The sequence below is a fragment of the Aedes albopictus genome, chromosome 3 (assembly GCF_035046485.1).
Source record: "Aedes albopictus strain Foshan chromosome 3, AalbF5, whole genome shotgun sequence".
Classification (NCBI taxonomy): Eukaryota; Metazoa; Arthropoda; class Insecta; order Diptera; family Culicidae; genus Aedes; species Aedes albopictus.
The window spans coordinates 178986236-178999464 of NC_085138.1; the positions used below are offsets into that span (position 1 = coordinate 178986236).

General features: G+C 38.2%; 1 protein-coding gene across 1 annotated transcript; it reads left to right on the forward strand.

The window, feature by feature from the left end:
- The first annotated feature begins 783 nt into the window (after positions 1–783).
- On the forward strand, positions 784–9075 carry LOC115261325 (glucose dehydrogenase [FAD, quinone]-like). Its single transcript, XM_029862746.2, has 3 exons — positions 784–1419; positions 1579–1809; positions 6578–9075. The coding sequence occupies exons 1-3, from the start codon at positions 1257–1259 to the stop codon at positions 8068–8070; spliced, it is 1887 nt and encodes a 628-aa protein (XP_029718606.2). The 5' UTR covers positions 784–1256; the 3' UTR covers positions 8071–9075.
- Positions 9076–13229: the final 4154 nt, after the last annotated feature.

Sequence of the window (13229 nt, forward strand, 5' to 3'; positions counted from 1 at the left end):
CTCTATTATATTAATATCTCAACTCATAAACAAGATGGCACACAACTTCAGCCGAAATAATCTACATTAAATTTTCTACAGTACTAGGGGAATTATGAATCACAGAAAGAAATAAAATCCATATAACTTGAGCATTTTAGAAAAAAAAAATGGTAAAAATATCCTGTTTTTTAGATATTTTAACTTAGCCATAATATACGAACTCAACTTTGATGGCCAAAATTCTCTAAAAAAAAATTGTTTGCGCGGCCAGAACTATGATTTAGCGAGATCAAGCAAGTTAATTTTTATGTTTTCAACTCATATAAACATTTTTTCGACAATTAGGTACTTTTGTCGTTTTTCCGAAAATCTATACTTGCAAATACTAAATATTTTTTGATTGAGTTTTCGTGTATTTTGGACACCCTAATGCACACCACTTATTTTAAATCTCTGCTTATCATTAGAAAGCTAAACGCAACACTCTTTTCGCGAGGAATTATTTACTCAAATTTAGAACACCAAAAGATTTTAGCATGAAATATCTACACAGAAATAGTCACTTAAAGACGTAAGAAGGAAATATTTAAACTGTAGTAAAATCTAAACAAAGCGATGTGTCAATGTGACTGTTCAAATATTCCAGAATTAGGGCTATGGCATTAATCTTAGCTGTCTCTTCCATTCTGCTAGGACCCTAGATGCTATTTTGCATTGCTTTTTTAACGAACTTGAGCTGAGTACACCACACAATTCTTTGGAGTTCAATCTTTCAAGTTCAAATGTGCTATCTTGAAATTCCAAGAAAACCCCAATGAATTTCAAAAACCTACAACCGCCCATGACGGAATTACCGTCAAGTGGAGGCTCGCGCGCCAAAAGATAGAAACCAGACCCGCAGCTACCATCCTGCCCCTAGCAGGCATGGCATCCAACAACGGATGATGGGTCAACGATGCTAATTTTCATTTCAAGTTCATGGATGGCTGTGGTAGGCTAGCGATCGTGGCGGCTTGCGCACGCTATCCTCGAGACGCGACAGCGCAACTTTAGTCTTAATCGAGACTTCAACCGCGGCGGAAGGATTTAACGGTTAGGTGAAAGACTTCCGAAGGCACGACCACGACCGCTTCCAGTAATAATGCGAATTTCGAAGGTGTCGCTAATATAACGGTAGAATATTAATTAGTTTTATCTGATTTGTGAAATCGGTGTCGAATCGACACATCATCGGAGAGTGGTGGTGATCGATCAAACGGTTTGCGACAGGAGAAATGGCGCTTTCGGTGAAATTGTGTGTATTGGCCATTGCGATCGGGATCTTGTGCATCGGTTCCGGTGATGCGTTTTTCTTCTTGCTAAAATCGTTGGCTCACATCGGGCGGTACGACGACGGCTACGACGACCAATACAACTATGTGCAACCTACTTATGGAAGTAAGGCGACAGTTTTATTATTTTGCTTCCCATTTAGCGTATTCAAAAGTGAAATTTGAAACGCTGGCACGCAAAGCGTGCGCGAGAACAGATTCAAGTTTATTTGCATATGATATAGTTTGTGTTTGTTTTGTTAATAACACATTGCGATGGAAACAGATCCACAGGTGAAGGAGATTCCGGAGTATGATTTTATTATCGTGGGAGCCGGTCCTGCCGGGTGTGTGCTTGCAAATAGGCTGTCCGAAAATTCACGATGGAAGGTTCTATTGTTGGAGGCGGGACCGGGCGAGAACGAGCTGAACAACATCCCGATATTGACAACGTTTTTGCAGAATTCACAATACAACTGGGCCGATGTTGCGGAAGCTCAGAACGACTCTTGCTGGGGTGAGTACGGGTAATGATGAATAGTGTCTCTTTAATTTGAAGGCATGAGGCGGCTCTAAGAGACGATAATTATCTGAACTCCATATGTCGGTGAAGCAGACGAGCCCATAAATATTTGCGCACAAAACAGTCACTCACATAACATTTCGCACTGGCGCGGATTTAATTAACTGACTTTTTTGAATGTCAAGGAATAATTCGGATTGTTTAGTACCGTAATCCGGGGTAACATTGATCAGAATTGTCGATCTTTTTTGAATAATTCTCTGTTAAAGCAAACGTTGCATGTTTTACATTTTTAAAACAAGTACTGACCCTCTGAGTATGCGTTAAGCTTCTCGAAAAAGTATTGTAAAACTTTAAAACATGTTTAAATAGGCTTTTTATTTGAATTTTTGATTTTGTTTATTTGGGGTAACATTGATCAGGTCAGTGATCAATGTTTGTTTGTGTTGAAATACCCTTACTTACTAAAATCGGGGTCGCTGATTTCGAATATGTTATCCAAATTCTTACAAGTTATGTACTTTTTGAGTTATTTTAAGATTAAAATCCTCCAAACCGCGAATAACGCCTAAAGGTAGGCAATGGCTTAAGGAATTGATAGCTTACTTTTAAAAAATCATAAATTTTAATGAAAAATAGAATTATCATCAAAGCTTCGTTTATTAAATCCAACTCTAGGATATCATATTGAAATTCTACAGTGATTTCGAACCTCATATTGCATCTAGTATTCATGCTATGCATGAATGTTTGACAATGTATCTAATTGCGTTACCAAACACAGTTATGGAAAAATCGATTTATTTCAATGTTTATGAAATTCAATTTCCATGAATTACATATCATTTATTAGCTAAATAATAGCAGATAACGATATACTATTCGATAGAACAAAAAGGTTTGATGTAAAATGCTTGTTTGAACATTTCATGGACAGGTCAAGCCGATCAATGTTACCCCGCTGATCAATGATACCCCGTTTTACGGTAATCACAATCTATGCCATTACAAAGTATATGGTTTTCAGAACCAGGAAAAGGCTTAATTAGAATTTAACATTTTGGAATGAATCTCAATTTAATGTATTCTGTATGTATGTGTCAGCATATTTTAATTAAACAATAAACTGTTAGGAAAAATAAGTCGTTTGACTTGAACATAGCTGACATGGCAGGGGTTGTTCTAAGCAGATGTGCAAGATTTTGGCAAAGCTGTTGCGCTAGAAATCCAATTAAAAAAATGTTTGTGCATACAATTGGCTATCTCATAAATCAGCCATTAGAAACTTTGACAAGTCATTTTAAAAAATTAAGAGAAGATGGGATTTCTAAGCACAGTGGAAAACAGAGGAAATAAAAACCACTAAAATTATCTTAATAAGGGCTGCCCTTGTTTGTCTAACCATTGACTAAATGAAGTTTCATGAATACAAAGACAATCTCTTTGGTTAAATGACACAATCTAAAACAACTTAGTAGTAAGTGGCAGCACCAATTCAGAATGTATGAAATCTGTTTGTTTTTTAAGCAAATTTTCGAAACTATTTTTTTCTGCTAGATAATTATTAAGAAAAAACACCAGAAAAACCTAACATAATATTTACTTTAATTTTCAAAAACACATATCACGAACAATCATAGACCAACGCTGTTTGTTTTGTTTATCGGAATGTTTCGCACTTGAAAAAATCCAGAATAATCAAGTGTGCTTTCTGTGTTTTCTATGAAAATTCAAAATTAGATTCCAAGAGATTTCATCTTAACCCTTCAGCGCGCGCGCTGTTGTAAAAAGTACAACACTACCAAAAAACCTCGCTTTTCGTATACAGCGCGAGCGCGGTGCAGTTTCGGTTGCTTGATGGCGCGCGTCCTGGAAGGTTAATAAAGGATTTATGTTATTAGGCGAAAAGTATTTGAAACGGTTTTTGTAGAAAACTGTCTGAACTCATGTGCAAACAATTACGAAAAAAATTATAAATTTTTGGACTAGTCTATGGAGAACATTTTTGAAGGCTATCTGGAAGAATTCATAAATGATATACTACATATTTATTAGCAAAAACATAGGATCTTGATAAAACATACTGTTTTCTCTGGTACGAATTTGTTAATTTATTAAGTAGATGTATGTTAATATTTCTAGTGAAAGTCCTTCGCAGAGAGGATAACTAATATACTCCCGTATTCCTTGAGAAATATAGATGAAACAATTTTCGATTGCATTCCCGGAAAGAATTGTCAAAAGGCCAGTGGAGGAGCTTTTCTAAGAATCCATAAAAAAAATGAACAGATATCAATTGAAATTCATAAAAATAACAGAATTTCTGAGAAAAATTTGCACTGTAAATAAAAATAGTTACTTTTTGGTGATGATTTTCAAAGAATATTGTAGTTGATTTCCTGAAAACAAATACAATCAATGCATAATTTTACGTACGATTCCATAATCGAAGACTGTAAATAAATAAATAATTTTTCAGGAATTTCTGAAATGGAGTCAATTCTGGTCAAAAAACTTGGTGAGTTTTACGTGTAGCACTGGTCCAAGTATGGGCAGTTCGAGGCCAATCTGAATTCAATCTCAGGTCTGGTCAGGCGTAAAAAGTTGTGTAATTTAATAAGTTTATCGTAAAATTCCGGTAAATTTACTTGCGTTAACTAGGAAACCCCGTAGAGAATTTCTATAAATATAAATGGGGTAACCCCTGAAATAAAGGATGAATATTAGATATAACTCCTTATGAGTTTTATTCCAAAATATTTGGCGAGATTCCGAGACGAATTTTCATTTTTGTAATTAATATTTCAGATGGAATTTGAAGAGGAAAAACCTACTGGTGTTCGAATATCAACTGATAGTAGAAAGAAGATCAGAAATCACTATTTTAAATGAAGCAATGAGCTCTTGATGGAATAAGCGCCCATTATAATGTCGACTGCTATTGTGGAAAATTTTTTTAGTAAATTTCATTCCTAAAGTATTCGTGAGGGACTATTTGTTATATAAAAGTTATATCAACAGAAACTCTGGTACGAATTTGAAGAAATTTGAATGAAACCCATGAAAGAATTTCGGAAAAAAAATTAGATGAAAGTCTTGTACCGACTTTTTGAACCCTCTAAGCAGAATACACTCATTCTTAGATGAAAGTATTTAACTTTTTTGTATAAGTTGTTTAAGGAAAATGCATCAACTTTGTAAAATTAAAATAGAAACTTCTAAAGAATGTTGAAAAGGACATTTTTTGGCCATCCTGGGCTACTTGGCAAATTTTGAGGCTGGAAGCCAACTTTCTTCAGAAAAATAATAAAAAAGTATCGAAGGGTAAGGTTTTTCGGAAAATTGGAATTATATGACATCTAACATAGATCCGCGATGAATATTACTTTAAGTATATTCTTTTTACTAAAATTCCTTCAAATATTCTCAAACATCTTCGAAGACAATTTTTCAATTCAACAAACCGTTTTCAAGTTATATTTTTTCAAAGAAGATTGTTATGTTTTTGCATATGCCCTTTTCAAAAGCTAGATGAAGAATATTGCCAAACAAATGACATGAAAAGCATTTTCAGATAGAAGCTTGTAAATGAGCAAATTTCTTTTTAATTGAAAAAGATCACGTCTACGCGATTTGAACGTTAAGATGGAAATTGCGTCATATTTTTGCTGAGCGGTTTTGGCGTGAGGAGGTCCTGCGATGTATCCAGAAATTTCTCCAAAGATTTCATCACGAATTCGTCTATAGATTTTCAAAGTATCCCCTCTATGATTTCTTCAGAAATTCTCACTGAGATTCTTCCAGTTATACCTGCCAAAATTCCTTCAAGGAAGCCTGCTGAAGCTGCTTCAGTGCTCCAGAAATTCCTAATGGTTTTTATCCAGATTATTTTTAATGGAGTTTTTTTTTCAAATTCCTCCTATGATTCTCCGAGAATTTTTACTAGAATTTCTGATCGGAATTTCTCTACGAATCCCTGGTAGGATACCTCCTGAATTTTTTGCTGCTCCAGAATTTCCTGCTAGTATTTGAAATAACTGCTTAGATTCTTCCAGAAAATGTTTGCATGGGTTCTCCCAGGAATTCTTCCTGTGTTCCCGCTAAAATTCCGACTGTGGTTCATTCAGTTATTCCTGCAAGAGTTCCTCTAGGAATTCCTGCCAGAACACCACCTGAAATTCCTACAAAAAATGTCATGTGATTCTTCAGGAGTTCCGGAATCAATCTTGATTGGTATTCCTGAAGGACTCTCCGGAGGAATTCATGAAGGAAACATAGCAGGAATTCGTCAAAAAATCTCCTGAGAAAATCCAGGAGGAATCTCTACAGGATTGCTAGAGATTCCTCCTGGATTTTCTCCGGAGATTTTTCGACGAACTCCTGCTATGATTCTTCGATGAATTCTTTCGGCAAGTCTTTCAGGAATTGCACTCGGGGTTTATTCTGGAATTGCTCTAGAGATTCTTCCAGAAATTCTTCATAGAATTTTTTGTGGATTCCTTCACTGATTTCTCAAGAAATTTCTCCAGAGATTTATCAAGGAAGTCCTGTAGGAATTTGTTTTTCAGGAGATCCAAATCCAAGAAAGTATGCAATTTTCAAAAAAATAATTGTACCACGAATATTAATTCTACCAAAAAAAAAGTTCACACCTTCAAGGAACCTGAATTTTGTTGAAATTGGCAAACCGGAGTATTGATACACAACTTCTTTTTCTACACAAATTAATCCAACTTAAATTAACATTGAACTCTACTTTCAGGTATGATCGACCAACGATGCAGCATACCCCACGGTAAGGGCCTTGGCGGTTCTACGCTCATCAACTACATGATGTACACACGGGGAAATCCGGCTGATTATGATCGTTGGGCCTCCATGGGAAACCCAGGATGGTCCTATAGCGATGTTTACCCATACTTCCTGAAAACCGAACGAGCCTCTTTGCGAGGATTGGAAAACTCTTCCTACCATGGGTACGATGGGGAGCTAAGCGTGGAGTTTCCACCGTTCCGAACGGACCTGGCCCGGACGTTTGTGAAGGGAGCTCGGGAAATTGGTCACAAGAAGATTGACTACAATGGTAAAGGTCAGCTTGGTGTGTCGTATGTGCAGACGAACACAATAAATGGAATGCGGCAAACTGCATACCGTGCATTGATCCAGCCTATTCTGGCGAACAGGCCGAATCTACACGTGAAAGCCTATAGCAGGGTGATCAAGGTTTTGATTAATCCAAACACAAAGAGTGCGTATGGGGTGACTTATACGAAAAATTTCCGGAATTTCGATATACACGCAAGGAAGGAAGTTATTGTTACTGCCGGTGCCATAAATACACCGCAGTTGTTGATGCTATCGGGAGTTGGACCTGAGGATACTCTACAAGATATTAAAGTTCCAGTAGTCCAGAATCTTCCGGTGGGACAAAACATGATTGATAGCATTGTATTCAATGGGTTGACGTTCGTGCTAAATGAGACTGGTCATGCTTTACTTACTGACAGTAGGTTTCAGTTGAATTCTATAGCAGATTACTTCAATGGGCAGGGGCCTTTGACGGTACCTGGAGGAGTGGAAGCTGTCGACTTCTTGCAAACAAGTCGTGCCGAACAGCCGGGCGTACCAGATATTGCAGTAATTTTCTCAACGGGATCTCTGGTATCCGATGGAGGACTAGGCTTACGTAGCGGAAAAAGAATTAAAACTAGTCTATACAATAAAGTTTACAAACCGTTAGAGACTCTACCGAACGATCAGTGGACCGCTACCGTGTCATTACTTCATCCTAAATCCAGAGGCTTTATCAAGCTGCGAAATGCAAATCCATTCAACAGTCCAAAGATATACACAAATTATCTGACGGAGGACAACGATGTGGAAACGTTGCTCGAAGGAATTAAGGAGGCTGTACGGCTATCAAAATCTCCGTCGATGAAGCGTTACGATGCACGGGTACTCGGAATACCGCTCCCCAACTGCAAGCAATACGAGATTAGTAGCGACGACTACTGGCGTTGTGCCATCCGAACGCTTTCTAGTACGGCATACCAACAGCTTGGCACATGCAAGATGGGACCTCATGGCGACCCAACGGCTGTCGTATCAGCAGAACTGGAAGTTCATGGAGTAGAAAACCTAAGAGTTGCCGATGTGAGCGTTGTCCCAACTACAATTTCCGGACATTCAGCTGCCATTGATTATATGATTGGCGAGAAGGCGGCAGACCTGATAAAACAGCGATGGGCAATGTGATCAAAAAATTACAATTTTATTTATTAGAGGTCCCATGCAGCATGACTTCATCCGAGATAGTAAGGATCTTACAATGTAAGATATTACGTTTAACTATAAGCAAGCTAATTTATTACATTTTTTAGAATTAAATGATTTTGATACATAGCATAACATAGCATTACTGTTCCGAAAGATTCCTCAATTTCTGTTACTGCTCCCAGCACAACAACATGATACACCGTATCGAAACAGCACACTTTACCAAACATATCTCCTCATTTACCATGTTGATACCCCTCCAATCGATAATTTATTCAGCTCTGCTGAACATCACCCGAACCACCACGAAGAAGTTCTTAATGTAGGTATTATCAAGAACCACCCACTAGAAAAAGTACACAATTAAAGTGATGCAGCATTTCTATTCACGAGACGGTTGTTAACCAGTTACCCTTCGCGTTCCAAATCATGTTGCCTGCAGCCGGAGTAAATTTAGTTCTGATTCATTCCTCGTGTCGTCCCTATGCAGAAAGGACCCCTTTTTTAAATCAAGTTTTGTTTGAAACGGCCAGACAAAATTCCCCTTCCATTTGGCAACAGTGATTAGTGAATTGTCTGGTTCATATATTACACCAGGAATCGTGGGTTTATTATCGCATATAACACACATGGAATTACGTCACCAAATAAATTCATCATGTTGAAACTACTTTAGCGCGCATTAGGTCACTAAAACAGAACAAAACAAAAAAGTTTACCTTACTGGTGTCTTTCCGTGAAATATGGTTCATGTCTACAAATCAAGAATATATTTTTGATGCATGCACTTACAAACGTTCAAAATCATCAACGATATGGGATGAATTTCAACGGTATGGGGTAAAATTAGAATTTTCCAACATATGTAGAATGTTTTATAAGCATACTCAGAGTGCTGAACATTTTGTATTAGGTTAGGATGGTTTAACCCTGAACCGTATTCTGATCATATACCTTTTAAATTAAGCCTGACAGTTCTTTTAAACAATTGAAAGCTAAAGAACTACTAATATAATAATTTAAAAAAAATAAAGACTTTAAATTTGTTTGATTGCCTGTATTTCACTGAATTTGCTCCTAACGATTGACTGTCACAACCACCCCAATCGGTAATAAGATGCACCCTTCAAAACAAAGACGGCATATGAGAAGCGTATTAATCTTTTATCACAGCGATTAGCAGCCGCGGCGAACGTATCCATAGGTACTCTACCCCTCGTGGTTGATATAAACAATAAAAGCTCAGGAACAGCGACATGAACCATTTAGCACCGCAAAAGGCTGAAGAGGGCTGTTCATTTCTTGAGAGCTATCAACAGTTCTCGAACAATTCAACGGGTACACGGCGAAAAGGTATGTTCGGTGATCCATATGTTCGAACTTCTTCGGGCATACTCCCTCCTGTACACTTGTTTCATTGATGTTTTGCTCGTGAAGCTGTCTAAAGCAGATATGCTTTGCTACAGATTTTTTGCAATCTTTATTTGCATAGTAGGTCTTCAAATAAATATCAATGATTGCTTAATTATTCGACTGGATGATTTTTCAATTTTAACTGGCTCTCGCAGTCTAGGGGATCAAAACGGATAGTTTTGTTCTGACCTGACGTTTCGGCACTTTGTATTTGGCCTTTTTCAAGGGTGGACTAAAATAGAAATTACATTGGTATACAACATTGAACACTGAACATACAGCATAAAACATAATATTTGTTATAACATACACTGCCTACCGTTTTTTCGTATTTAGTACATGCCGTTTTGTGCATTTGGAGCTTTTTGTATGCCTAAAAGGTTCAAATCTGATTACATTGATTGTTCGGGACATGATTGGTACAACTTACAGTTTTAAACATTTATACAATTATTGGTAGAAATTGGGGCACTAACTATTTCTAACGACCTGCAATACACTGTTCTTAGAAATGTTGTTTAACTGCTATTTTGAAGATGGCGTAATAGCTAGTTAAAAAGTTTTCTGTTTATGGTAACTATCCGTTTTGATCTCCTTCAAGAGCCAGTTAAAATAGGTAAAAATCATCAATTTCATCAAGTAGCTTGTTTAGCGGTGTTGAGATAGTTACATCGTTACATATTGTGAATCTAGGCGCCAAACTGGGTCGTAATTATATTTTTTATGAATTTTGATGCCCGGAAACCTGTTTACAATTCAATCCAAAGATTGTAAGGGAGCGATTAGTTGAATCATCCCTCGTTGGATTTTGCCCTGGGCGAAGTTGTCAAACAGTTATCCATCTCTTAAAAGGTTATATCGAAAAACATCTTTGAAATTGATTTTGGTTTATCAAAATCAAGGTCAAAAAAGGTGGATTTTCACAAGTGTTTCTCGCTAGTAATAATCGTCAATGACAACGATGGAAACCAATGAGCACGCTCTTTCGTATTGTGGATCCGAAAGCAACTAAGTTTCGAAAAAAAAAACTCAGTCAGTTTCTGAAGGTGGTTCGAGTAAGGGTGAGGGCAAGGTGAAGAGGTCACAGATCCCTCTGCGAGGAGCAATATCAGCAGTCCGATCAAAGAGCCGAAGTTGATAACTAGCATCGTTGGTCTCCCCAAGGACGATGCCAAACTAGGTACGGAGCGCAGATTGGATAAGAGATTCCAAGGATAGAAGGAGGTGGGGGGCTTCCATCTACGTAAATGAACGTCCAACGGTCTTAAGGTTTTGGATGGAGTCCTATTGGAGGACTTGGCTATATCTAACACCGAGGAAGATAATCTTGAGTCTAATCCGTCGATGATCACCCTTGGCCTGGTTTGGGTGCCAAGAACTGAAAAATCGAAGTGTAAATTACAAATTCCACTGAAATGTACAGAACTTCTGACGAAACAGAAAATTCTCTCCATAATCGCCACTCTATTTGAGCCCACACTGTATTGGTTGGAGCTGTCGTTGGTGAAGCAAAAAATTTTGCGCAGCGGTTGTAGACACTATTGGACGAAGATGGTCCACGGCTAGATTGGGACCAACAAGTACCGTCGAAGACAGGCGAAGAATGGTGCTGATTCTACAAACATCTACCACGGTTTCAAGAGAGCGAAGTCAATCGATGCATTGTCACCCCGGATACAGTATCAATAGAGATTCACTACTTTTCCTATGCCTTAATGATGGCTTACGGCGCTAATCTGTATTTACGAAGGCAGAATGGTTCTGGTCATGTTTTAGGTCACCTTCTTGCATCCCGTTCAAAGGTGGCTCCGGGGAATTTTCCATTTTTCCAATTCGTTTCAACGGAGGAGTTTACTTTTGGGCAGCCTCCACATATGTTCTGCATTGGATCGGCGCAACTCCAGCGACGTGGACTACCTTTGTCACCAATAGGGTGTCCAAAATTCAAGGCCTGTCAGATGGATGCCGTTAGAGACACGTGATGGGAACGGATAACCCAGCGGTTCTCACATCCCACGGCGTGAATGCCGCAAACACCATCGATAATGACGTGTGGTGGTCGGGAAACCTTACTGGCAGAGATGGAAAATGATGAAGATTGCACCTGAGCAGCCACAAACTAAAACAAACATACTCGTGAACAACAAGGGCCCGAGAATACTCGCACTTCTTTATTTGTGAGTAAACGAAGCTGGTAAGCACTCGCATATGATTCGCGAAGCTTCGAGAGTTTTTTTGCGTTTTGACGAAAAATGCATTTTAACGACTGGCAGTGCTGCTTTTCAGCAACAATGAAGCATAAAGCATTAGTTTATGTATGATAATCACTGGGTTTGCTATTATAACCACAATAAAATGCACTTCCCGCACCTCCACTAGTTCTTCACGAATAAAAACTCATGAGTGTTTCTGTTTTTGTTTTGCTTCTTACTCACGAAGCAGGCGGGTGCGAATAAACTCACACACTGTTTACTCTCGGAATCGTGAGTAAACCTTGTGTTGGCTTTACACTCGCAAATTGCTTCATGATGAGAGTAATACCATCACTGCTTACTGGTTACGAATCTCCCAAGAACAGTGGCCAGTAAGTGGTGTCAGTGTGTGGATTTTTATCGCGAACCACTGAATGGTCCATGCTCAGCAAATGATACATTCGCGAATGTAACATTTCGTGAACCAACATGCTCGGGAACGCTCCCCGAAATGCTGTTCATTCTCTTGCCCGGTTCGATACGAGAGCGCAATCAAGAGAGAAGATACTCGATGACGCTAATGAAAGCGATGCATTCGGTAAGAATATTTTATTGCCATAATTCTTCCCTAATAAAAATGTATTATACATGGCTGATAGGGTGAATGATTGTATCATTCCCTGTATAATCAAGATGATAGCCCGAAAGGGTTGTTAAGCACGTTGTATCATATTTTTCTATTAGGGTTTTTATTGTGACTACACAACCTGCAACGTCATGAATACAGTAAAATTAAATAGTATTTCACGTTTTTAAAGCGAAAACGCATTAAATACTGATGAAAATAACGATTATTCACAGTTGCCCCAAGCCAACGATGAGCGATCGTCGGTAAGTGTTACACTTAGCGATGCCCGCTCATCGCCGCAGCTTGTTTATATCGGAGTATCCTCTTTGTGTTCCTTCGTGAACCATGCGACTCGACGAGAAAACATAAACCGCTTGGTAATTGAAACAGAACCAACAGAAGGGAAGAAAAACTGCCGAGTGGTTCACTGATCACTTTTTCGTCCAAACACTGACTAGAGCAGTGGCGCTCTCCAATGAAAAGTCCGTGGACCTACGATGTCGAACGGTGATGGGAGATGCAGAGAGCAGAATCTGCATGTACCTGTACTCGTCGTATCTATGACCATGGAACCAGATACGATAAAATATTTACAAGAAAACTTTAATGTATACTTTATCTAACAGAAAATGTATGAATGTCGGTTTACTGTATTCAAAAATGAAAAAGAGACTACACTGCTACTTACACTCCCGATCAAAAGTTTGGAGTCACCCCCTCAAAAACATGTCACTTTTTAGGCCCATATCTTCGCCAATTTGCGTCCGATTTCAAAACCCCAGGTCTCATTAAAAAGATAATAAGTCAAAGAAACTTTAAACATGATTTAAAAGAAACTTTTTCAAAAAAAAATTGTATGTAAACTTAACTTTAAGTTGACAAATTTTCTAAAAAAGGAATATAAA

Excerpts from the sequence above, each read along its gene's own strand:
- LOC115261325 (XM_029862746.2), top strand. The coding sequence starts at position 1,257 with ATGGCGCTTTCGGTGAAATTGTGTGTATTGGCCATTGCGATCGGGATC. Across the intron at positions 1,420-1,578 it reads TGTGCAACCTACTTATGGAA|ATCCACAGGTGAAGGAGATT; the intron begins GTAAGGCGACAG and ends CGATGGAAACAG. Across the intron at positions 1,810-6,577 it reads TCAGAACGACTCTTGCTGGG|GTATGATCGACCAACGATGC; the intron begins GTGAGTACGGGT and ends CTCTACTTTCAG.